Source organism: Astyanax mexicanus, chromosome 15 (assembly GCF_023375975.1).
Source record: "Astyanax mexicanus isolate ESR-SI-001 chromosome 15, AstMex3_surface, whole genome shotgun sequence".
Taxonomy (NCBI): domain Eukaryota; kingdom Metazoa; phylum Chordata; class Actinopteri; order Characiformes; family Acestrorhamphidae; genus Astyanax; species Astyanax mexicanus.
Window position 1 is genome coordinate 23,030,484 of NC_064422.1, and position 27,849 is coordinate 23,058,332.

The 27,849-nt window shown below is 38.9% G+C and overlaps 2 protein-coding genes across 4 annotated transcripts in view; one reads left to right on the forward strand and one right to left on the reverse strand.

The window, feature by feature from the left end:
• Nucleotides 1-13,179, reverse strand: part of jmjd1cb (jumonji domain containing 1Cb) — a 172,049-nt gene extending 158,870 nt beyond the window's left edge. For both annotated transcript variants that reach the window (XM_049464844.1, XM_049464843.1), the window contains exon 1: nt 12,785-13,179. In XM_049464844.1, the coding sequence (XP_049320801.1) occupies nt 12,785-12,940 (156 nt within the window). In that variant the 5' untranslated portion in view covers nt 12,941-13,179. The remainder of the gene's footprint in view (nt 1-12,784) is intronic.
• A 2,316-nt stretch (nt 13,180-15,495) lies between these two features.
• The window catches only part of reep3b (receptor accessory protein 3b), a 38,775-nt gene continuing 26,421 nt past the window's right edge, over nt 15,496-27,849 (forward strand). Inside the window, exons 1-2 of one of the 2 annotated variants that reach the window (XM_022669202.2) lie at nt 15,496-15,850; nt 17,643-17,722. In XM_022669202.2, the coding sequence (XP_022524923.1) occupies nt 17,715-17,722 (8 nt within the window). In that variant the 5' untranslated portion in view covers nt 15,496-15,850; nt 17,643-17,714. The remainder of the gene's footprint in view (nt 15,851-17,642; nt 17,723-27,849) is intronic. The other variant, XM_007255112.4, reaches the window with a different exon arrangement.

Below are 27,849 nucleotides of genomic sequence, written 5' to 3' on the forward strand. Positions count from 1 at the left end.
AAATGTGGATTCGCATCATAGTCAACTTTGCCAGTATGTATATAAGTGAGAGCTACACATCAGACAAAACCACTGTTTCTGAAACTGTGGTCCAAGGATTGCAGGTTTGAATCCTGGTCATGCTGCTTACCCATCTGCAGCAGCCATTGGAGAGAGTAAAACGATCCTTTGGAGTGGGTAGTTGGCATTCTCTCTCCCTTTATCATCACTGTTATGCTCACCAACACATGCATCTGTTGGCCCATGTATCTAAACTGATGATTTAACACTTTCCTCTGATTAAATCTGACAAAATGCTCAGTTATTTTGCACTGGCTAGGAGCAGTTTAAAAAGTATCGCGGGTGGCACAGACGCTTGTCCTGACTCTTCTATTACTGAGAACATTCATTGCAAGTGATGAGGTAGTCCTATTGAGTGAGTTAATTACCTAGATAAGCTAAACTGGTGTGAGAAATTGGTAAAATAACAAAAACAAAAATGTTTTTAGTTGCTGAGAAACTGATTGGTCAACTTGGTCGACACCATGCCAACACAAAATCATTGAATACTTCTAATATCTGCTGTCTGTCAGGTGCTTAGAATGCAATATATTAAAACAATACTCTCAAAAAAACATCAAATTGCTCCGTTGTCTAGTTAAGTCAGTTTTGAACCTCCTACCACCTGGATCTAGAAGATACTATGCAGTTACTTTGCTCACTAACTAGCATAAGGCTTTTGCAAACTACACACTGTCCAAACTACATACTGTCCCAATAAATAAAGGTGAGCTAATGTACTGTATGTGTGCTTCAGTAATAGAACCCATCTAAAGCTGCCAGTATCACATGCTGACAAAAGCACAAGATCTTGCCTAAGCACAAGAGGCTCTTACAGTGTGACACCCACACTCGTGCATAACCATGCTATGACACACTCTGAGCAGGACCTCACTTTCTAGAGGCCTGGGGAAGTGGCTAGCTGAGGACTGGGTATTGCAAAAGCAAACAAAGTTCCAGATGAGGCCCTCTGGCAGGATGTCAGACCAAGCCAACAGAAAATAAAAAAACAGAGCAAGTGAGAGAGAGAAAAAGAGAGAGAGGGTGAGAGAAAGAGAGTCTAAGAGAAAGAGAGCAGTCACCCCCTCCCCTCAAATTATCCAACAAAAAAAATAGGGAATCTCTCAGCATTAATGGGTAAGGAATAGAATATAGTATATTAAATGATAAAATGTCCCAAAAGCTTTAGAAAAAGAAAGAGATTACAAGTGAATCATCTGCAAAGAGTTCAACATGTTAAGCACGTGTTCCTCTCAAAGATCTGGCGAGAACGTATTAGCAGTGCTAAATAATCTTAACAGATTTAAGGTTTTATAGATGGAGACATGGCCCAGACTGTGTCATAATTTAGCATGTTTAGCGTCTTTGAGGATTTTAGAACTTAAAGCTAGAAAAAAAAAAAACATCAAATCCCATCATGCACTGTGCATAAACGCCCATTGCAGGGCCATGATGTGCATTGATTCCGCAGCTTAATTTCACTCAAAACGCGTTTAGGCGGACAGGCTATGCCACAGCACTCGGCTCAGACTTATTCACCCTGGTTATTTTTATCTTTACTATCGTGGCTTTAAATGCTGAGCTAAAACCTTGTCTGAAAGAGCACATGAACACACATACAAGGTCTAAAAGTTGGCCTAACCACACATTTATCTTGCTGGGCTGCGACAGAGCTTATAACCAAATCTAAAGAGTCGCCCTGGGCTTTGCAGTGGCGGTCGACTCGCCTGTCATTACGTTTTTCAGTTTACTGCTGAATAACTGAGCCGATTCCTCGTCTCTGGTTTCTGGAAGCTGAGCTGGATTGAAAGCGGTCAAATCAGCAGAAAAGATATTCACAGACAAAGAACAACAAGGGTGTGACAAGTCAAGATAGGATACATTTTTAATACCACAAAATTGATTATAAAAGCAACTGATTATTTAATTTAAGCTTATTTATGTTATTATTGTTAGTTCATGTCAAAATAGCATAACTTCTTAGAGTTTGGGCAACAATTCAAAAGAACAGAGTACTACAAAAACACTACAAGAACATTTTTTGTTAATAGAACCTAGCAGATGCCAGAGGGAACTCCACTAGAACAAAGTCTCCCATCTGTCCACTCCAAAAACTGCAGACTAGAACGAATCAGCACCAAACATATAACAATATACAATATATTTTCCAAAAAGTAGCAATAAATTACATTAATGGCACTGAGATATAGATAATATGAATTTTAAAACACAACAAACATCTTTATTCTTCACCTGACACTAGTGGTGATATGGATGAGATCATGCTGCAAAAAAATTATTAAGGTCATGTCCATATACTGTACAAACTTCAATATATAACTACTATGACAGACTTAACCAGCACAGAAGAACTGAAACCAGCACTGAGAATCAAGAGCTAAAGTTGGGTAAAATATTGTGTGGTTTAATCCCAGCACAGAAAGCTTAAAAAACACTATATTGAAGCGCAACACTAATGCATGTGGTATTAGCACCTGAACAATAGGGCCCATTTTTATTCCATATTTTTACAGCAGTTCTTTCTATCCATCCATGCCTGACACAGATTTTTCTTTCTGCAGGTGTAGGTTGGCAAATATCTAACAGTGGGTATCTGAAAGCATCTAGAGAGTTTTGCGCATACACACACTGAAGCCCTGGCTCTTTACTGGCTCTTTCCTGGTCTGGCAGCCTGAACGGGGTGAAAGTATTAAGGGGGGAGCGGGGGGGAAAGTATGTTTAAAAAAAAATAAATAAAATAAAACCCACACACAACACAAAGCACACTGTTCATTCCCAAATCCCTCTGCAGGGCAGCCGTGTCTGCTCCCATCCCCATTTAGCTGTCCTTCAGGGACCTCCATTCACATAAAATTCACAACATCCTCTACAGCAACTCCTCGGCTCAGCTGCCAGGCCTGCAAATGGCACGTCATAACCAAGTCTGTTTGATTAGCCACTTCTCCTCAGCAAACAAGGTCCTCTCGGAAAATGCAAATGAGCTGGAGTTCTTTCTTTTTCTGCTTCTTTTGGATTGTTTATTTGTTTGTTTTGGAAGAAAAAGGGAGGCAAAGGGTCTGATCTTGTGTAGTTCTGAACTGGACAGGCCAAACTAGTCCATAGAGTCTATATTATCCTTATTCAACTGCTGTCTACCACAGAAAATAAGCACTACTTGGCACTAGGTACAAGTACACAGCCAATATAGCAAAATTAGAAAGCATCTACAAATCCAAGTTTCCTGGATTTCACATAGAACAGAAAATGCATATATCTAAAATAATCATGTAGATGACCAACAATGGTGTAATGCACTAGTAGTGACTGTCTACTTCAACATAGTTATTAGTAACGCACAATAAACAGAATTAGCACATAATCTGTTCTCCAGCAATAGAAAGAGACAAGTGCTGAACTGTTGAAGGTTAGTGTCTGTACTAAAAAAGAGCTAAGGTAAATGGGGCAGGGGTAATGACATCACTGCCACAGCTGTTACTGCATGTAAGAAGCACCTACTTCAAATTTCAGAATAAAAGCCCAACAATGGCATCAGATCTGCATTGAGTACTAAACGAAATGCAAACATCTTTTCAGAATATCTTAACTGGTAGCCAAAGTGTTTAATATAGGTTTTAATGATTCTCTGTTATTTTCTAAATGTTTCTGAATAAGCATATTATTTATCTACTGAAAAAACATATGCTAATTGTCATTACCACATTAATACACATTATTAAACCTAATGTTGTTTTAGATGTTCATTAGAACAGAATTAAATTATATATATATACATAATTCTACGTTTAAATTTCAGAATTTCACCTCAATAAAAAGAATAATAATGGCAAAAGCCATTTTCTATGTGAGGAGAAATACTATTAGCATTCATGCACCATCCTTATCCTTGTGTTTCTTCAGCTAAAGGCACATTTTAAATTCATGGGGGTCTATTTGTTTTCCGTTCCTCTTCAACTGAGACCAGAAGCCTTTCAGTATCCCTTGGGAAGGCTGTTGGGAGGCAGGTCGTTTAATGAAGAAACCTTTCCACCAAACACATTTCCTACAGCTATAAATTGCAGCACATTGTCATGCTAACCTAGCTGAGCACTTTTTCAATTCAATTCAGGCTTAGAATATCAAGCACTAAAGCTTATTCCCTCCAAAAGCCATCTTCATTTCACAGTTTTTTCCTTCAATCAATTCTAACAGGCTAGCATTTGGTTGATTTGAATATCTTAAAAGATTGATGTGCCGCTCTGCCGACATAACAAGGCAAAAGCTGTCTGGTGGGCAGACCACGCTGCGCCTTGGCAGAACCTCAAACATCTGCTAAAGGTCAAGTTTCCACTGTATGGAACCAATCAATGGAGGCCATAGAACAGTCCTCAGCACCACAAGACGTTCCAAACAAAGAATAGTGTTTCACACTGGAGAAGGAACCTTGCCCTACATTTTAAAGGACACTTGTGTTACAGATTCACTCGCCCCCAGGCAAGATAACCCCTCAGGACACTGCTCCCTACATCAAAAGAGTGAAGTCATGTGAAGGATGGCTTTTCCAATGAGCTGAATTTGCAGAGGCACCAAATCAGGGCAGAGAAGGGCTCCTCTGAGCTGACAACTGACAAAATGGTGCATCGTCACTGAGTAACAGCAGCCAAAAACCAACCTACCTCAAACGTAACTAGATAATAGTGCAATATATACACACACACACACACACACACACAAATTTACACACAGAATTAATCAAAAGCTTCGACACACCTTCTCATTCAATGTTTTTCTTTATTTCTTTCTTTAATTTATTTTATCTCCTTGTAGATTAATATTGAAAGACTACATGTGTCCCTGTATATCTTTACTGTCTTCAATATTAAATTTACAATGTAAAAAAAAGAAACACTTTGCTAAAAACAAAGAAACCTAACTGTTTTAGGCTAAAACTAACCGATAGGCCATCCGTTAAAATATACACCCACTGTATTTAATATGGGGATCAGATACTGCAATTTCGAAAGTTACTGCAAAACTTAACTAATGAGCCTAAATGACAATTGTGGGATAAAGCCCATGTACAACATTTTCAATGTACCCAATTGGTGTAGGGTGGCACAATAACACTTTTTCACATTCGACACTGATAATACTGACATGATCAGTCAAATACCAATTTTTACTCCTAATAGATAATATCAGATCGTACTTTTTTCTATTTTGATATTTAATCCAGTCATTTTGGCCAGTATCAAACTGACACCAATACTGAGTACTAAATAAGCATGTTCCTAATCAGATTGTACTGATGTATAATGTATAAAAATTCATATAAAGAGAAATTGGGACTTCATCTATCTGGATTAGCATGACAGAAATATGTTTTTTCATAATTTCATTAATATAATCTAAAATATCAGCTTATGTTGTGATGTAATTGGGAATACAGCCACACTAATTCTTGCCCACAGTGCCAGAGCTAGTCAAAATTCACCAATCAGACTGCATTCAGTTTAACAGCATCCAATCTAGCAACACTCTTTCAAGCAGGACAATGCAGAGTAGAATCCTGGTACAGGCATCAAAGGTTTCTTGAGAGGCCATGTGACAGGTCCAGAGCTTGATGAATAGGCCAGAATTCCGCATTGTTCTGGACAATCCACTGCCCGCAATAATTGCACTCAAATTTCCCCTGAGATTTTCGCTCGCTCCAAAGTGCAGCAGCCACATCACGTGCCTCACATGCTGAAGGAACAGAGGTTGTGTGTGTGTGTGTGTGTGTGTGTGTGCCTAGGCTCCAGTGTCTGAAAGGCTGTTTCAGCTCCCAGTCGTGTACATGCCTCCCATTGGGCCCCTCTTTCAAGGTGTGTGTCGCACTGCCACAGCGCAGCCTCTCGCTCTCTCTCTCTCTCTCTCTCTCTCTCTCTCTCGCTGGTGGTTCTCTCTTCGCTTCAGGCGCAGCGCAACTAAATAAACGGAGACGCTCAACAGCCTTCCTCAGATCCTGCCAAACAGCCACAAAGCCATGACAACATGACAAAAAAAAGACAAAACAAGCTCTTACACTCGTTCACTTTCCAGATGTGCCTCTCTCTCTCCACCTCACGTGTTCACGGCTCACCCACGTCTGCCGCCAAATCTAGCTGGGGATAGATTACCGAAGCCTCAGTTCATCTTTTCCCACCACTGTCCATGCAGCCTAATTGGGCAATCTGAGCGCGGCTATTAAAACAGGAAGTGGAGATATTGCTCTAATCCTGGAAATAAGATGGTATTGCTGAAAAAGCCATCCTCGTGCCTCCGCCCTTGGCCCGGCTACCTTGAGGAGGTAACAAGAGCGAACTTGTTTGGGAGCAGATTTAATTAAGGGCACATTCCCGCAGGCCCGTCGAATACCGACGCTGCCACCTTGGAGAGAAAATAAGGGGCTGGAGGCACGGGACGCATTTTGAACGGCGGCCAAAAACGTTCTGAGCGCGGCCCTCGGGGTAAAAGTCCATTTATTTGATTTGTGAAAGTATGCACTGAAAAACGAATATACAGTGCAGTCTAAACCAAAGCCATCTGGTTTCACTTATGGCCGCGCCGAACAAAAGCACAGCCGGATCAGTACAAAGAGAGATAGGGGGCTGGAGGTCTGTGCTGGCTCACATGTCCAGTCCACCTCCAGAGAGGGATGACTAACAGTGTTTGTGTTTCATGGCTGATGGTTTGCTGTCTTAGGCGGCGCAGGAAAGACTTTGCCACAGATAAAGTATCTGTGTGAACCAACGTTAGTCTGGCAGGGGCTGGAAGGGCGGGAGTCATACAATCAGAGAGCAACGCCGAGAGCTGTGGCGATAGCTTGCTCTTTATGAGATGCTTGCTTGACAATTGGAGGCTCTGTAAAATGAGTAACTCATATAAAAAAAAAGGCTGATTGGGAAACGTGCAGCGTGGGTTCTGTTGCTAAGTGTGACAGATGTTACTGCTGTCTGGTTGCATCATTCTGCCGCTATTCAGTTACACCATTAATGTGTCAGTTTACATGGAGAGGTCAACCAGTGGAGCTCTGATAAACGCAGTTAAGCTTTGATGTTTTATGAGCTGAGTGTTTGCATTAGGCCGCTCGCTGGAAGCCTAAACGACTGACATTAAGCAGTAATTATTTTCCTCCTTAAAAACCGACCAACCACTTTTCCTTCTTTACTTAAGCTTGTTTGCAACGCAATCCTTTTTTTGTGAAATATCAGAACAAACCATATCCTTTACTCCTTTACTCTTCACACAAGAATACTACTACCCGACCGTGCTTCAAGCAGCGACTGAGTGTGCCATCCAATCAGGGATTTCCACATTTTAAGCCAATGTAACAGACACAGGCTGCTGTAGCTGAAGCAATACCAAGCCAGATGGTCCACGCAGCACAGAGAACAGGCTCGGCCCCTTTGTAGCGGCACTCGGAGGGTTAAAGCCAGAGAGACTGTCGGACTAGGCGGCTCTGTCATTCACTCGGCTGAGCTGCTGTTGCTATGGGATGCAGTCCAGCCATTGGTGAAAGAGCTGCGCCTAGTGAACGAACTCTCTGCTGTCACTCAGCCATCCTTCAATTTCTGCAAAAACAATCTGAGCACAGAACGCCTGTATGTACATCAGGAGCACAAACCCATTTTTCAGAAGGCTTGTGTGAATCTGGGCCAATATCAGTTACATAAATATGGACAAAAGTGTACAAAATGAAGCCACATCTAATATAACAATATTATAACAATATAACAATTATTTATTTGGTGACAAAAGCAGCAAAAAATGATAAAATCCCTAATATAATAAAGATGTTTTTTAGCATGAAAACACTGACATGTTTCAAACATTATAGGATACAGCAATATCATGAAAGTGTTTTATTATTTTATAACAATTTTCACCCATCTATTCAGTCTTTTCTGATCTAGGGTATCTGTTGGTTCAAAGCCTAGCCAGAATAACTACTCAGCAAATACCTGCTTTGTTCCTATTAATACTAATTATTAGCATCAAGCTATTTTAAAAGATTAATGTAATTATTTAATTAGGTGTATTATGTTGACTGATTCTCTGGTATAGCAACACAACAACAAAATCTGTAACACATTTAATATAGAACAGTGCTACTACTGTTCACTCTTCTGATCATAACTAACAATTTATAGGGCAATTTCACAGAAAGGGATTAAGCCTAGTCTCAGTCTACACAGCATTTTGAATGGCGATTTTCCATTGAAAGGAAGGCATAGTCTACGGCTAAGTGAGATATCTTGGACTGTGCTTTCCACAACGACCACAGTTGAAGGCTATTTGACCAAAATGTTTTTCAAAATACTACAATAATCTTTGTGTTCTATGTAGAAGCGTGTTTTTAAAAAAAATAATCCATACAATAAACAGTGTATTTTAGGCCTTCGTGCACTAAGGATTACAACAGAGCAGCAGTCGATTCACTTTCTCAGCTAACAGAAGATAAATGGTTATGGAGATACTCGATTGCATTATTAAGCACAACTCGAAACGCAGACCGCTGATCTGCCTATGCAGCAAAGAACTGGAAATAATAACATGCCCAGAACAAACACCAGTATGCTATTGTTCTATGGCCTGCCTTTAGTATTCCTCCCTCCAGGTCTGTGTTCCTGGCTCTCAGCCAGCTGAACGAGCAGTGTTTCCAAGAGAGGCCCGGCTGCAGGAAGCAGGTCACTCTAGGTTAGCGAGGCCACATTCTGGGAAAAGCGCCTGTCAGGGGCGGCCGACTGTTGACACATGCAGCAGACAGGGACCTGAGGCTGACAGGCGAGCTGCAAAAACAGGACCTTCATCAGGGGCCAATTACACAGGTCAATACTGGGATCGTGCACGTGGAAGACACTGGAAAGAAAGGTGAACGGGACGGTGGCTTTGTTTGCGAGAAATGTTGCTAAACCGGCGGCACTTCAACAAGCAGGCCAAGCCTTCGGCGATCTCCACAGTTCAGACATATCCTGTTCCGTGAGAAAAGCAAGCTTCTGACTGACTTTCTATCAGAGGAAAGTCTGTCATATTCTCCAACTGTCTCTCAGTGGCACACATATATTTATATCATTACTGTCATTGTAAAATATCTATAGCATGAACATTACTATAATATTACACAAGATACTTACACTGATACAAACGATCAACAAAACCATTTCATACTAAACATACTAAAGGTGAATAATTCTGACTTACTATATATTGGTTCTGGTAATAATTATCTTTAAAATGGCGTGTATCCCATACTTTTGGTCTATTTTGACTCATATTAACATGTCTCATTTCCAACTTGAAAAAATGTTTTATTTCACAATTTCATTTCTGTAAGATTCTGGCTTTTTAGGTGCCATTGGACACGTTTTTAAATTTGACAATATTTCTGACTGACATTTGATGGGTTACTTACTGAATACCAGATCAGATATTTAGGTAGTGATACACAATTGCAAAAAAAAGTGTCTACATTTGATAAGGCCTATTATGATAACATATTCTTAATGTCCCAGAAATACAATAATATAATATAAAATTATAATATAATGATAATACGATAGCACAATACCATTAATTATTAAGAGCATGCAGACAGTGGAATGGTCAAAACATGCTTTAAAAAAATAAAATAAAATATGGATTAAATAAAATCCCCTATTTTAAACAATGTCAGCATACTAGCTTATTTACGTTATTGGGCTACCTTTTTATACGAAAACACACAGGGCAAAATTGAGGTCAGTAATGTAATCACCCTGTCCCCAAGTAAATTTAGTCTAAATTTCTGCATTTCATATCTGTTCCAGGAAAATCAGTATAAACAACTATGCTGCAACCCAAGCACCAATACTTATACTGCACTTACATTACTATCTGCCATTTTATTCTAATATTGTTCCAGACATCAGTAGTTCCTCCCTTTTCCTTTGTTTTGTACTGTATTATGGGACACAGTGTCCACCGTAACCATGCTCAAAAATGGTTGAGTTCTGAGTCTTTCAAACATTTATCTTTACTCAAAACTAGTTACTAATAGCAAATATTACGCAATTTGAACGTGCACTTATACTATGGCATCTGGACATAATTCTAATTTCCTTTAAATCCTTGTACACTGTTCCACTCTCCCAACTAATAGAGTAGCAATCCACTCCTGCAAGGAAAAACCTTAATTCAATTTGCATGTAGGTCAAGGCTTGTGTGTGCCGCTTAACGTTTGTCCATTCAGGCATGTCAACAGTAAATCTCTCACACTGATAAAGCTTATATCTCCAGTCACTCTTTTATGACAGCCGAGGATTACGCGAGGTCAAATCAGTGTGATGTAATTCAGATCTAATGAAGATAGGAAATGTGCTAAAGTATGGTTTTAAGATATCAGGATATTTACAGAAGATTTAAACAAAGAGCTTTACTTGTGAGCCTCCAAGCTCAAGGATAGCAAAAAATCGAAGACTGCTATCAAAGGAATAGATTGTGTACACTACGAGAATGAACAGCTATTTTGCTAAAAAAAAAAAAAAAGTAAGGAGGGGGGGTTGTTGGAGGGGTCTCTGAACATAGCAGTCTTTATGTTGTGGTGCAGTGGGGGGAGGGCTAGGAATGACCACCATGGTCTCATGTTACAGGCTGTTTTCCTAAGCCACAAATCACATGCCCACTTCCAGCACTTAACAGCCAGTTGCTGGCTCTATAACCAAAGCCTGCCCCAAAGAGCTGTATTTTTGTAGGTTTTAAAACCAGCTGTATTAAGGCAACGCTGTTAATGCTACAATTCAAATTGGCATAGAGGATCATCTGCTGCAAGATACCTGCAGAGCAATCGCATGTGTAGACATTTGAGCAGGCATCAGTGAACAAATGTGAGACAAAAAACCCTATCCAGAATTTTTTTAAAACTACAATAACTAGATATGTTGGGTTCACATAATCATTATTTTCATTGAGTGCTCAGAGTCTGTTTTAGTAGTAAGCGACCATTTTCAGCAACACATTATAAAAATTATAAATTCCTAAAATTGATTTATGTTTTTCTGACAACAAGCCCACTGTTAATAGCACGACTGGTTTGATTCTGAGCAAAGGAGGCCAAGGTTCAGTCACACATTTGCACGTTTTCAGCCTCAACAGGCTGGCCATTCACTGTGGAAAATTCTTCCCCTACCCAGTTTGTGCTGATTAGCACTAATGCAGTTGGTGACCTCAGGCCACATCCCTACTGTACACATCACAGCGACCGTATGAGCACAATGGCCCGAGCCGCTCCATTCACTCCAGCTTCTGTCGCTTTTTGCAAGGTGGCACTTTCCTGCCTGTCTGCATTTCTACTGTATCTAGGAACGAATCTCAAAAGGTCAAGAATATCCCTTTTTCTTTATTCTCTCAGACACGCTTACCACTCAACAGTATATCCTCGCTATAAACAGTGCTAGACAATTGTAGATGCCCTGTGATTAGTAATCAGTCATCTTTGATATTTGAGGCAACTCTACATCATGAAATAAGACCGATGTGCATTTGACACTGCTTCCTATGTGAGACAAGACTGGCAATGAGAAAAATAATAAAATAATGAGGAGAACAAAAGCTGGCAGGCATCCTCCTTCAATGGCTCTACTACGTCTGGAATAGAAAACACCTCCACTATAGAGGCATTTTAGATCCAATTGGGAAAGCTTTGAGGACCTAAAATTAAAATAGCTCGTTATATCTTTCACAAACGTGCTCAGATTATTCAAAAATCAAAGGAAACAAATAGCCTAGTGGAGTGTTTTTCTGTTTGATTCCTGATGAAAAACTGTCCAAATTCCACTGCCAACAAAACAAAATAATGTGTATTTTGTCTGTTTAGTCTGTTTACAAAGCTAGAAACTATAAACACGTTTCCCATGGAATTCGTAGGCAATATTTACTGAATTGTGTTACATTTTGTTACCTTGATAAATAAGCTACTTTTTTGCATATTGTAGATATTGTCAGTGCTTGACTGTATAACGTTACATTTCATTACACAGAATGTAACCTAGAGCTAATTTGTCCTGTTTAATTTATCAGGATAAGGTAAAGCACATTTGGACTAAAATTGCTATATTTACGTTACTGAATACTATATTACATTTAAATAGTAGTTTTATAAATATGCAGCCACTATTGGATTTTGTTAGCGTGTCAAAATATCGCAGTAAATATCATGTATCGTGAAAATGTGTTTAAATATCGTGACATAATATTTTACCATACCGTCCTTACATTTCGTGGACAGCTAAAATACTGGAGAAACGATGAAGCTGGCAAAAAAAAAGTCAGTCAGTCACTGAAAACAAATGCAGGCGCCTACAATGTAGCTAGCTAATAGCAGCAGTCCCTGACTGACCAAAAACATGGCTCTATTACTACTGCTCTCCTCAGACCAGCACTGACCAAACGCTCACAGAAAATATTGAGAAATAACCGTGCTTTGTTTGGCTAAACTGTTAAGATATAACCAGCCAGCATTTTCTATCAAAATAAATAAGAATACTACCGTTCAAACGCTGTCTTTAGCGTTAATTAGTTAGCTTTCCCTGTTACTGACAAACAGCTCGAAAGCTCCACTCGGGTCTCCAGGAGAGCTAACGCTAACCTTAAAGTGTGTGTGGTTTCGACGGTTAAAACGCGCAAATAAACAGCCTAAATACGCGTCGAGATGTCACGTTTAGCGTGAAACCCGCTTAAACTGGCTTCTTACCGTCAGCTCTGGGTTGTCGTTGTCTCGGTGGCTGACTGCGCGGATAACTCCGGCTCTCCAAGCCCAGCGCCCGATGTTGCAGAGCTCCAGCGGCTCCTCGCCGCTCACGCACAGGAACCGCTTCCCCACCAGCTCTGGCCGCGCTTCCCCCGCCATGGCCTTTCACAGGAGAGTGAAAAACCCCTCGGAAAACTTCAGCGTCGATGCCTTACCGTTCGGGCATGAAAACGGTGGATGGAACCAAACGAAATAAAGAGAAAAAGAAAAAAAAACAGAGAGTATTTTTGCCCTTTTTCCCTTTTTCTCGCCGTATCGACCGCAACCCGGGGAGGGATTTAAATCTGTTTTCAGCCTCCACCCGCACACACTCGCTCTTTTCGCTCTATGAAACTGAATACTGGGACGCATCACTGCCACGGGAACGCTTGGTATCCCTCCGCCTACCCTCCGTACGCTTGCTCGACTATTTACACCGCGTCTTCTTCCGCCAGACGCATTCATTCTCAATGAGAGACGAAAAGCCTTCCTGACTGTGAAAGTATCATGGACAAATAAGATTAATTATTAGATAAATACAAAATCATGGTGAGAATATCAGAATCATTTTTATTATAATTAATCTTACATATCTAAAATATGTGAAATAGATGAATTATAAGAATTCTAAAAGAATTGCCAATATCTTAAGCCCTATCCGGACGGAATTAATTTCTCAGGGGGGGACGTCTGTGAAAAATATTTCACACTTCTGCTCAGCGATAAAACTCTTGCATCCGGACTGCAATTGAAAAAAAGAACAGCAGGACCAGTGAGTTTTTTGGCTTTCTCAGTCACAGACATCGTGTTCAGTAGCTCCTCCATTTCCACTCACTGTTGTGTTTGCACAGATCTCGGCGGAAACGTGCGCCCAAAGTGTAATTATGGTGCGTGGCAGTGGACAAATAGCTATTTTATTAAATGGGAAGTGAAGAAACTTAGAGATGTTAGTTCGGACGGGACAAAAATTACCTTATGACCACGGAGTTCAGTGAAAAACTGTAGGTAATTCAACCTGTAATTTTCTCAGAGGACATCTGAGAAAAACACATACATGGTTGTTCAGGATGGTGCTGTAGGTTTTAGTAGGTTAGCCACATATAGCAGCAGCAAGGTAACTAAAAATGAATTGAAAGGCACAGAAAGTATGCCACCTTTTTTGACATATTAGCTACATACTATAGAGCAAGAATTTAAAGACTTTATTGCGTTTCGTCTCCTTTGCACGTTTATTGCTGCCCCTCAGGCTCTGCACTCAAGTGCCATGCGGCGAGGAGGACGAAGGGGGTGGGGGTGCTGTTGTATGTAAAGCATGTCCACTGGAAGCAATCAGCCTTGTGTCACCTTCAGGTCAGAGGAGTAGATGGAGAAAGATAGCTGGCTGCTGATAGAATCACAAATCATAGCTCCTGAGACGGTTGTTAAGCCCTGCCTGTCTGGTCATGAAGAAGCTCTCCTGTGAGCAGAATAGAAAAACAGCAGTGAATCCTCAGTGAGGTGTCCTACAGAAAGAACTAAAGAAACACTGTAGGTGTTATTCAGTAGGTTACAATACATCTTACACTAAAATCAACTTGGTAATGGGGCTTGTTTGTCACAGTGTATTAGATTCTCAGTAACTGAGCATCTCTTTAATTAGGTATCACCTACTTCCACGCGTGAAATTACAGTTACTAATATGTTACTGTGGAACTAACACATTTGATCTTTAATTTGATATTAACACGTCAAACACAATATAGACTTTATAAAACTAAAGGCCTGTTGCTCTGTAGCCTGAGGGCCTACAGCTATTCTGTGCTGGATTTCTTACAGCAGGAATAGATATGCTTAGGCATGGAAGGAAATTCCCACCATGGCAGACATGCTCATGAATAACAACAAGATTAGCAGGAGAAGCCACAATTCACAGATGTCAACTGTTGCCAAGCGTGTTCTACTGCCCTTGATGTGTGCCCTGTAAGCATGTATTTCAATCAGTTAGAAAGCATGTATTTCAATCAGTTCTCCTCATCCCCCTTGGGGTAAAAGAGGGATTACTACTTTCAGCACTTTTATAAAATCATAGTGAAAGTGTTTTTTTTTGTTGCAAATAAAATATGCGAATGTTGTATAGAGAAATGTATTTTATGTGGTTTAAGTTGGCATTCTTGTGTCAAATGTTATACACAGAATCTATTTTAATCTGTATGTTTTAAATACATAAAAAATAATAGTGTAATAAAATGCTTTAGTATTTCCAAAATCATGTAAATACTTGTATGTTTAATTCAGTATTATTTAACACTAATTAACAGTTGTTGTATGTACAATTGTATATTAAAAATGTGGCTGCATGTCAATCATTGAAATGCTCTCCGTTTGACACGGAGTATTCGTGGCATTATATTCTTTTTCAAAAACCCAGATTAAAAACAAGTAACTTTATTTGTATTTTTATGTTTGTATTATCTTTTTTCGATTTTTTCGACTCCTATCGATTTATGACTAATCGCATGTTGGTTTGAGCAGTGTTGTTGAACTCGTTGCCATGTCTCTGTTTTCAGCCCCAGCCCAAATGCTTGAAGAGCGCGCGTTTTGACCAATCGTCTTTCGCTATCCATGTAAACAAAACGTGCGGTCCAATTACAACACGCGAAGGGCGGGTCTAGTGAATCAAATTATCTCTGACGTCAATGCGCGCACCTTGCTAGCCGTACGGCCCCAAGGCAGTGTCGGTTAGGTGGAGGGATCGAAGGCGCTGGGCGAGCCAAAACAAAACTAGCCACGGAGATCCTCTAGATCAGGTTACGGAGCTCGTAGATCAGACATGTCTATATTAGAACACCGTTTTTAGAGCTTGGAACAGAACTTTAGCCGCCGAGATCGCAGCTAAACAAGTCTAGCCGTGCTGGGTTAGCGAGCTAACCGTTAGCTAGCTAGCTTAGCCGGCTAACGTTGCTCTCCAACTTCGCTGGGCCTTTCTTCTTACTCTCATGCTCTGCCAACCTGAAGGAAGATGGTATCGTGGATTATATCGAGGACCGTTGTGTAAGTTCGGCCGTTTTTATGGTGTGGATATAACGTTATATGCTTGGCTTCGTCGATAGCTGGCTAGCCAGCTTTTGTTTATAATAAATTAGTTGGATAGCTTAGTTGGCTACATAATATGTAACGTTAACTAGCTAGACAGATAGGACGTTGTTACCTGCATCTCGCTAAAGCTTGTTAGCTTAGCATTAGCTAGCTGGCGTTAAATATCGCTGTGTACGGTGTCCTATTTCTATTCTTGTTTTGTAGCTAGATCTAATTTTAGCTAACTTGAAGTTGTGATCTTTAAGCTAACTTACTGGGTCTGACTTTAGCTAAGGTGAGCTAGTTTATTTGTTTTTTTTTTAAACCATGATTAGCCAGCTAGTTAGTTAGCTACCCTACTCTTTGTATACGTTGTGTGTGTGTGTCTCTAGCTTGTTGGCTTGGTCTTTTACTGTCTTATGGCTAAAACACCTTCAGCGAAGTTATATAGCTAGCTTAGCCAGCTAAACAAGTAGCTTTATGTATTAAAGACCGTGATCTGTGTCAAGATAGCGTTAAATAAACCGCATTGTGAGTTAAACCTCATAAGTGAGTTAGGTTAGCTAACTAGCTATAAGGTGTCTAATCTTAACCCTGAGCGCGACCTGCTCCACTAGCTAAACAAACCCCTTTGTTGATGGGGTGCTTTGTCGTTTGTGCGCAGTCACGTAACGCTAAGGCTAAATAGAAAAACAAAGCTATGCTTAGCTAGCTAGTAGGTCAGGTAAGTTATATTGTACTTTCGCTATAACCGATGCCTTTGAAGGCGATATTGCGTTCTTTATCACAAGATTGTTACTCATCTGTGTCCTTAACTGTATTTCCTCCATGTGCGCCGTGACAGCCAGATTAACCGAGATACTGCAAAGGTACTGCTGTTTTTAACAAATTTAACGTTAGCTAGCGAGCTAACAAGTTGGTTAGCTAATTAGGTTAAGTTATAACACGGAATATTGTTTTTTTACACGTCTTTCCCGATAAGCGTAGTTTCGTTTAAGCTCTTAAACTCTATTTTAGCTTCTTTAGTGTTTTGTATCTAAATAGGGACATTTCTATATTTCTGGTTTCTCTAGCTTCTGTTTTACTGTTTGTATTCCTAGCCTTCTAAAAAAAAAACAATGGGCCTAATTCACCAATATTTTCATGTCACTGACAATTGTTTGTGGACGAAATATCATTAAAGAAATGATTGAAATAAACTATATTTTCGTCATTTTAAGACCATTAAATACTAGATACTGGTAATATGATAGCATGACAAATTAATTATATCCTTTAAAGAAAACACCATTTTAATTAATCATAGATAGAAAATTGTTGTTACAAGCCTGTAGACTACTAATTCACACTAAAATAATCAAAACAAATTCTTTATATATATATTTTTATATATAATATAATATTCTAGCCTTAATAATGCTGATTGATATCCAAATAAAACATTGAATGTTTTACTGGTTTTTATCCCTGGCCTGCTTAAAAAAAACATTGGACCTAATTAAACCATATTTTCTTAAATATTTTAAAAACGCTTTTTTAATGAAAGTCCTAACAACAATTCTACATCTTATGAATGTTTAAAGTTTAGAATCCTACTTTCCTTATAAATTAAACCAATCCAAAAAACCCAGGCATGTAAACATACCCAAAGAATAGCTACATATCCACAAATCAGTGCTGTTGTTCACTACTTTAAAAATATAGGGTAGAATATAGGGATGACTGATAAGGATGCTACAGTGTGAACAATTTGCTCTTTGTGTTCCAGTCTTTTGGGAAAAGGAGAAAAAGAAAATAAAGAAATAAAGGAATAGAAGAACAAAGGAACCTACTTTTGTAAATGACTTGGTAGGAAAGCATGGTTACAATGTTATTTTCAGTGTAACATTTTGAGTTTGTCTATTTTGAGAAACAGCATATGGGAGATCTGGGCTGTGTTTAAACTCTGTTTGAAATGCTGTGGAATAGTTGTGGGTTCTCAGCACTAAAGCAAGCTAGTAAACATGGGCATTGCAGTATATCTAAACATGACTGTTTATCATGGTCCAGTGAGATATATGGTTCTGGTTCTGAATTGACAAAGTCCCCCACAAAACCACTGGTAAACCCAAATATGAATTACCAGATTTAAAAGCCATATTGACTGTGCAGAAGACAGGCCAAAGCGAGTCTGTCTTTGTTTAAACTTTTTTTTCTAGATTGAACTGTATTCCTGACTTCTACACAGTACATAGTACATACATCTTGTTCTGTTTTACACTTTTTTGAGTTTAAATAAAAACTTACTACAATGTTGTTACATAGTATGTTTACACCAAAACAGTAGTAGGTGGTTTAGAACTATTCATATTAATGTGATGAAGATAAACTAAGCTCGTCTTGTTCTGGGCGTGTGCAGAGTATGTGAAAGAACACACCTGACTACATTGTTTTAGATCTGAATCACTGAGGTCCACCCTCTCAGGATTTGCTTTGAGATTTCTTGAAAAGAATTCCTTTGGTTTTCTCAATGTGACAGCACTGCTTGAGGCTCTCATTCACATTACATAAGACAATATTTCAATGTGCACCCCCTCTCTTTTTTTAGTGCCCCAAAAAATTAAATGTTTTAGGTTAACTTGTTTCACATACCTAATCATTTAGTTTGATTCTGTCACTGTCTTTTTGGGTCTTTCTGTTTCTGTACTAATGAGACAACCAGTAAAATGTAGTGCCATTTTTGTAAACTGTTTATAAAATAGTGACAAATTAGTAAGGAAAGATTAATGGTGATCAAAGCCACCTCAGTGTAGCCTGATATTAATTTTATCTTTTTGTTTCTATAAATATTTCAGACACCCAATTTTAGAAAGATGATACTAGGCATGTCACTAACAATGTTTGTGGATAATATCTCATCAAATACATTATTGCAATAAACAATATTGTAATCATTTTAAGACCATTTAATGTCACATAATGCTAGTATAATAGCACAAGGAAGGAATTATACCCTTTAAAGACAACATTTTGATTAAACATGGATTGGGAAATAGAGCTGTACTTTTTCTTTATATATACATACATATACATATACATGCATATACATATATATACACACACAACCATACAAATAAACACAATGGATCACGATTATCAAATATTAGTAAGGTTATATCCATTTATTGTGTGTTGTAAAGTTTATATGCTACTAATTCATACTAAAATAAAATCACTTTATTATATATAATAATTTTGTTTCTATCATAATAAAAAAAACAATGTTTTACAGTGTATTTACTATTTAATTTATTCAGTCAAATTGAGTCAAAATGAAAAGTGCATTGAGTTTTTTTGGGTGGGGAAAACACATTTACATTCCAGTTTAGTGTTTTTTTGTTCAGATTTTGCTGAACTGGCTCTTAGGAAATGTGGCTCACAAAGGCTGCATTCTAAATCGCACACTCCCAAAAGCATATGGAAATTAGGATACACGATAGTGTGTTTGTTGTTTTTAATGCAGCAAAGCAAACACACCCAGCACAGCAGAGAAGTAGAAAATGAGAGTGATTTTAAAAGGAATGCCTCTACATGTTTAGCTCCCAAGCCACAGTCATGATAGGATTTTACATGCTTTCAGGAGTGACGTTACATTGATTTCAGTGGGATTCATTGCAGTGAGCTATTTTCTGTTGGAAATAGAAATTCCAAGGAAATGTGCCAAGAATCTGCATCCAGTTCAAATTTGGTAACATACTACAGTGCAACTTCATCTCCATTATCATCAGTATACCTGTTCTTCTAAACTCTAAAAACATAGACATAGACATTGCTAATGTTAGCATGATGGTTTCTTCCACAGTTTGCTGTTAATATTAACTGAATATTAACTGAAGCTGTTGTGAATGAGTCGTGCAGATTAAAAGAAGCTAAAATTATGCGTTAACATTTTTAGTACTCGTCCAGAAGAAAAAACACATTTGAAGATAGCACTGGCTAAGACCAGGTACAAATGCTACCAAGTCCAAGGTCGATGCTGATTCCCAGTATTACGCCTGCATAGTGCTGGACGATATGGCCAAAATTCATATCACGATATATTCCTTAATTTGGGTCGATACGATATAATTTCGATATCGATATAAATACTTAGAAGGCCACAGAAAACTGCGAAGAATCCCTGCAATGGAAATATGTACCTACTACTGTCTGAAAATTTAATTTAAGTCTTTGAAACCTCCTTTCACGAAAACATTATAATACTTAAGAAATAAAAAATAGTCAAGATAAATCAATGCTCAATTTTATTTGCATATAGCAAAATAAAAACATGACATCCCTGTCAAACATAAGCCTATATAACTATTACCAATAAAAATAACTTTAAATTAGGACAGAAGCAGAGCTTCTTATTCTTTTGTAAACAAATTTAACAGATCAAAACAAAAGTGTTCCAACTAGGATAAAGAACACAAGAAGCCTTTATACACATAAAAGCAACAAGATTTTCCCGTCAAATAAACAAACCTATAGGCTTTATCAACTATAAATAACTTAGTTACAATATAAGCTACAAAAGTGCTTCAGCCAAAATACAACTCTTTATAAACATAAAAGGAACATGATATCCCCGTCAAATAAACAAACCTAAAGGATTCATAAACTTTAAATAACTTAAATAACTTACAACATACGCTATAAAAGTGATTCAACCAGTATAAGGAAAATATTGTATGTAGTGAAACTGATTGAGGTGGTGGAACAGATTAGATGTTTTAACGTTACCGCTGCTAACCTGCTCCACTCTCCGGCACAATTTGCAGCAAACTGAAGTTTAGCAGACCTTCGAGAGTTGAACCAAATCCTCACCACTGAATTAGACCTCCCTCCTTCAATTGATCACTTGTGGAAGCGGCAGGGGCATTCATTTTGCATCAAAAATGTCCCGTGCTGGGAGCCAAGAGGACCCGCGGCTGACCGAGAGGACCCACGACTGACCGCTGACCGAGCGGACCCGTGGGCGGACCGAGCGGACCCGAGGCTAGGCTAGGCTAGGCTAGGCTCGGCTTGGTTCCGCTCCGTTCCACTCCAGCGCGGAGCATTTCAGATGCGAACCGAGCCTACCTTAGCCTTGGATCCGCTCGTCCCGGCTCCGTTTGGCTCCAGCGCGAGGCATTTTAGATGCGTAGCGGACCCGAGCCTAGCCTAGCCTAGCCAAATCTAGCCTAGCCTATCTGGCTACGTGCCTATGTGATTGCATCATCACGCACAGAGATAGTCCAGCTACGGAGGCTGATTGTGTTCAGGTGTGCGGCGAGCTGACGCCAGTAAAACGCCTGTCCGTGACAGATTCTGTAAATAATACATATCGATATACCACAAAAATGATATCACAGTTATTGAAACATTTCTTATCGCGATAAATACCGATATCGAATTATTGTCCAGGCCTACGCCTGCATATCTGCAGATGCCCTCATACATACAGCTCTGAAAAAAAGAGACCACTTAAAAAGGAAGAAGGGAGAAAGATGAATGATCACAAGCCATTAAACCAAGATGAACTGCTTGAATTTTTGCACCAGGAGTGGGATAAAGTTATCCAAAAGCAGTGTGTAAGACTGGTGGAGGAGAACATGCCAAGATGCATAAAACTGTGACTAAAACCAGGGTTATTCCACCAAATATGGATTACTCCTAAAACCTTATGAATTTGAACTTGTTTTCTTTGCATTATTTGAGGTCTAAAAGCTCTGCATCTTTTTTGTCATTTCAGCCATTTCTCATTTTCTGCGAATAAATGCTCTTAATGACAGTATTTTTATTTGGAATTTGGGAGAAACTTTGTCCGTAGTTTATAGAATAAAACAACAATGTTCATTTTAGTCAAACATATACCTATAAATATCAAAATCAGAAAAAACTTATTTAGAAACTAAAGTGGTCTCTTGATTTTTTCAGAGCTATATTTATACACAGAGTCTAGACACCCTGGTATAACTTTACAACTTTCAAATGTATAAAAATGATTAGAAATAAGATTAAATCAATACATTTTGAAGTCGTGTGTCCAGCGTTGACCAATTGAAATATTGTGGCCAGTGTTGCTCGGTCTTTTTAAAACTATCGTTTTTAAATATTGACCATATCTAATTTAATTCCACTATCATTGTGCAGCTCTGTTATTGACCAGTGTTTTGTTATTAGTCCAGTAAAAAATTACCCTGTTTTTATGTACCAGGTCTGCAATACTGATTAATACATAAAAGTTTTGATATAATAAAATATAAATGGAAAATATTCACATGCTGACAATATTCACATGTAAACTAATATTGTAAATTCATTACTATGTTTTTTTAAATCAATACAGGATTTCGAAACATTATATTGTGATACTTTAAACTATTGCTATTTTTTTACATCCCTACAGATAACAGGCTTCATATGAAATAACAGTATTCTGTAACTTGTTTTAATTTAGTCAGTTTGATTGAAACAAACTGCTATGTAGCTGCTTTTGCAGATTGTGGTGGTGTTAATACAGTGCTATAGGACCTGTGTTATAGGAAAGGTTTAAATATGTAAATTTGTTGTTGAAAGAGAACAGAGTTTGTACAACAAAGTTCCGTTTAGCCCGAGTTTCTCTGGATAGTATGTTCAGATCATGATCAGATCAGCCTGGGATAAAACCTGTTCACATGAGGCTCTCAAAATCTTGCTGATGGCCTGAGAAATAAAACATTATCTCGATGTCAACTAGCTTTTCTGTTTTATGTGAAAGGAGTACGTTAGAGCGATAAATCTGAGCGGTCTTTTGTTACTCTTGTGCCTTTTTAGGGAAAAAACGTGAGCAGCTTGGTGAGCTGAACCAGATGTTGAAATTGAGGCCCTTTTGGATCTCTAGCTTTACTTCACTATGAGCCTCCAGCATCTGGCTCGGTGTGGCGGCCTGGCCACGCCATCGGCCATGTGGGTGTACCGTGTCAGTGTTTCTTAGCAGGAAACTCAAAGTTGACCTAAAGCAGAATGTCAAGGCTTGTCTGAAGGTTTTATTTTTTCAGCTGGGAGCTGCGCGATCGAGGTCCTGTTTTGCAGAAATTGCTTCAAGAAGTCTCTCGGCAGGCTCCGTTTCCTCCAGGGCTCCGGCTCTAGGAAGGAGGGCTTTTCTCTGTGGAAACAGCCAGACGATGATGTGCAGCGCATTTATTTATACAGCATAGGGGCCGTGTGAGTTCTGTTGTTGTGGGACTCAGAAAACACAGGCAGACATTTCAGCAAAGGTTTCCATAGCCCATAATATGTCTTAATTTAAAAAAGAAAAACATAACGAATTTTAAAACATCTTCCTAATCAGTCGTGACCCTCAAGTGCACAGATTGTTGTTTTTCTTGTTCTCACATATATATATGGATTTTATATATAGATTTTTTTCCAAATTTTATTTCCTATTTTCTTCCTAATTTCACAAAGCTAATTACGCAATCCACTCATTAGGAGACCCCCTATCACTAGTGATGCCCCAACACCAGGAGGGTGAAGACTAACACATGCTTCCAGCCATCGCCTCTTTTCAAACTGCTGCTAATGTTGCATTGCCGACTAGCATCACAGCACGCTCAGAGGAAAGCGCATAGACTCGGTTCTGATACATCAGCTCACAGACGCCTTGTGCTGATCAACATCACCCTTTGAAGTAATTCGTACCAACAGCGATTTCCTGATCACAGTGGCAGCACGTAGCTTCTTTTTTTTCCATCCGATTTGTTTCGTCTTCGGATTATAGATTGTAGAAGGTAGTTGCTGTGTATATAAGCAGTTGCTGGGGTACTAATACTGCTGTCACTCAGTAACTAACTAACTGCTCTGCTTATACCCTCTATAGTCCAGATGGTAGGCTGATGTGCAATCAGCTCAATGCACGGTGTGTGCATGACTGTCCTTTATAGGGTAATAACACCCTTGTGTGACTAGGCTGTTGGTAACTGTGCTGCTGTCATGGGAGAAGAGTCCATTTAGAGCCCCTAAGTGTATAATTGCCCCACCCCATATAAACACTGGGAGGTGATGTGTCACTGTCATATCCCCATATTTATTCTCAAGCGTCTTATTGAATTGAACACCACCAGACACCAGCTGTCAGCAGTACAAAGCACAATGTTAAATGCGTTTTAGCTACATCAATCATTTTCTTTAGAAAGACAGTTAAAATAGATAGAAAATATTTTTTTATTGCCTTTTTCTATTGACCAAGTGTAAATTGAGAACAGAGAATAGAGCACATTGCTACGGCGGCCCTGTGTTTTTTCATCATTTTTTTTTTGTAGAGCATCGTCAAATTTGCCAGAAAAATAATTACACATGAATGAATTGACTATTCTGGTCTGTATTATTTAAATAGGAAATTTCTTGTTTGGGGATACCGATAAAATATTTTAATACAGCGATATACAGCATTACGGTTATACCATCCAACCCTAGTATACAAACAGACATATGAATGATGATTCTGCCCTCTTTCTCTAAAATTATACTCTCGTTTGGAAGTGTAGATGCATATTTTAAACATCTTGTACATAAATATACAGCTCTAGAAACAAATTAGGAGACCAATTCAGTTTATGAAATCGGTTTCTCTGATTTTGCTATTTATAGGTATATATTTGAGTAAAATTATTATTGTTTTATTCTATAAATTACAGTAATTTCTCCCAAGTTCCAAATTAAATATTGTAATTTTAGAGCATGTATTTGCAGGAAAAAAGTGCCAAGCTTTATAATCTCAAACAATACAAAGAAAACAAGTTTATATTCATAAAATTTTAAGAGCTCAGAAATCAGTATTTGGTGGAATAACCCTGGTTTTAATCACAATTTTCATGCATCTTGGCATGTTCTCCTCCACCAGTCTTACACACTGCTTCTGATGGATAACTTTGTCACTCCCTGTGCCAAAATTCAAGCAGTTCAGCTTGGTTTGATGGCTTGTGATTATCCATCTTCCTCTTGATTATATTCCAGAGGTTTTCAATGTGGTAAAATCAAGGAAAAACGTCATCATTAATGAGCTTTTAATGTTGATATTGTATGATGGCTGTTTGCATTTTGTTGCTTTACACAATAAGTCTGCAGCAGCTACCTCAGGGTGAACTATACGACCCTGGTATAACAGGCTGGCCTGCAGTGCTCTCTGGTTTTATTGCTTGTTTTTCCTGTTTGTTCTAAACCAAAACTGTGTCCAAACTGTCGTGTAAACTGAATACTGTAATTTTAGAGTTCCATTACACATCTGCAGAAAATGATTGCTTTAGTACTTTCATTGTTTTTCTAAAGCACATGATGTCATATCATTATGTATCCTTACATGTACTGCCCAACTATGTGTACTGTCATTATTTTAATATAGTTATAGTATAATTTTTCTCTTCACACAGTGTGAAAGAACTGTTGGTCTTTAACGAAAATGTAGTTTTGAGTCCGGAACTCTGATATAGAATGTCTTAACCGTGGCTCGTTTGCAGCACTCCTGTGTGAATGCCCATGCAGAAAAAGGCCTTTTTGGCACGATACATCTAGTCTGATCACCTTTTCCATTTAAGGAAAGAGCGGCTTTTAGTGAAAATCATTTCAGGATGTGTCATGATTTGAGAAGACACATTTGTTCCTATTGCCCTCTCATCACCAGGCAGCTTTTCCATGCAGAAACAGGGAATGAGTCGGCAGAAACGCAGCGGAGAGTAATAACATGAACAGATGTGATGGCTTCAGTGCTTAGGTTGGAATTTCTGCTCTCTGTGTTGTTAGGGGAGGGCACTGTGGGGGGTCGCCTATTGTTTTCTTCTGTCCTGACTACTGTTACATTGAATACATTCATTGTCTCATTTGCAAAGCTGCTTTGTGCCCTGCTTCATCTGATGGTGTGTTTTGAGCTTGTATACAGTTTTTTTTTATGAGACATATGGCTGGAACATAGCCATGGATTTTTACAGAATTTTCCCATAGGAATTAAGAGGGTGCACAATTGTTTAGGGCAGAAATGTACTTTATGCAAGTGCTCATATACCAACTCCTGGCCAACACTCTGTATGTGCACAGTCCTTCTGAACAAATTCAGTAGGTGTTCTTATGTTAAAACACCCAGTATTTAGGGTCATATATTGTGTAATTTTGTGGGAAAAAGTAAACCCAATAGTAATTTAAGGCTTTAGTGTTTTGTATTGTATTATATGTACTCCTAACAGCACAGTAGGTCACAAACCTATATCAAAGCCTAGTCAAAAATATATATAGTTATATACAGTTAAACCATGAGAATCTTGGAAAATACTGTGATATACATTTTTGGTCACACCGCCCAGCACTAGCTTAGCACTAAAACTCGTGACACAATGAGGGATCACATATTAGCAGCAGTTGGTAGGACGCTGTTCATCACTGCACAGTAGAAAAGAGCTTTTATGGGTATAGTATGCTGTTCTTGTTTAGGTTAGGACCCAAACCCCAGTCTGTTGGCATAGCCGGGCATTGCCCACTACACTGTTCCAACCTGTTGCTAAGCTAAAGAATGCTTCACTGACTTGACAGATATGGAACTCCTGCATTGAATGTGGATGTGATTCTGACAGACAGTTCTAACCAGACACCAGCAATCACAGTCATTACCACCTACCACCCACTCTACTCTCCACTGTGGGTACTAATGCTTTCTATGATATGTTCCTGGTGCATACATGACACTGTGCCATGCTGCACAGTAGAAAAGAGCTATTGTCAGTAGTAGTAGTAGTAGTAGTAGTAGTAGTAGTAGTAGTAGTAGTAGTAGTATGCTCTTCCTGGTTAGATAGGGACTCTAACCACAGTCTGAGAGTGTGAACAGCTGTTAGCCACTACTACACTGTTCCAACCTATGTCCTTGAATGCGCATCCCACTTGGCGTAATCACGTTTAATTTGTGGTCCTTAGAATAGAATGAAACTGAGAGTAAACCTCTCTAAGTGACAGATTGAGCTCCTCCGTGCACCTTTCTTTATCTCACAGTGCAGCTCTCATTAGATGGCAGGAGAACACTGGCCACGTTTAGCTGATGAAGCGCTTAAGAGCTTGTTAGGATCTCCCTTTGTTCTAGTGCCATGCATGTGGGTGGAGTAAATTTTCTCATTCAAAGCTGATTAAGACAATGGCCACATGAATAAAAAATACCAGTTATTAACCACACAGACCCCCATTAAAGGAAGTAGCAGTTACATGGACCTTGAAATTATAGCGTTGCAGGTTTGTGGGGGGGGGGGGGGGGGTGGTATTGTGAAAAGCCTGGAACCGTAGACTATTGTTAGAGCCCTGCAGCTCTGTTGTTTCTATGGCAACAGCAAAATAAACTGCTGCCAAGGTGGATCCCTGGATGTGGGCCACAGAGAGCAGAAGACTGGGAGAAAGTTTGGTCTTATATAAGCATGCGCTCGACACATTTGGTGAAATGCTTTCCAAACGAGGTTACGAGCCGCTTGGAAAAAAATTTGTATTTCGTAATGGTTTTGGGAGGAAGGATGTGTTCTCATGGCTCCCCCAGCCCGTTCTTCTCATTTCTTCTCCAGCTTTCCCGTCTTTATCTCCCGACAGAGAGAAACAAACTATATATGACTCAAACTGAAAATTATAGGGAGACATAACTGTTTGTCGTTTATAAACCAATAACTTGAGTCTACTGATGGGTCAGTGGAACCTTTTGATTGAAGAGGAAACATAAAACTATGAAATATTAACATAATATTGAAACATAAACACACTGTATTTTTCAGACTATCCTATGCATCAGAATAAACGGCGCACTATTAGTCAGCGTCTATTTTCTGATCAATTTTCATACATGCATACTTAAAGTAAACAAGTGTGTCGCCATGTTTTTCTTCTAATTCAGCAGGTCTTGCTGCTGGGGGCGCCTAAATAAACAAAACTGTAATTCTTAGAAAATAACTTTAACTCATAAAGTCAAAGAAGCT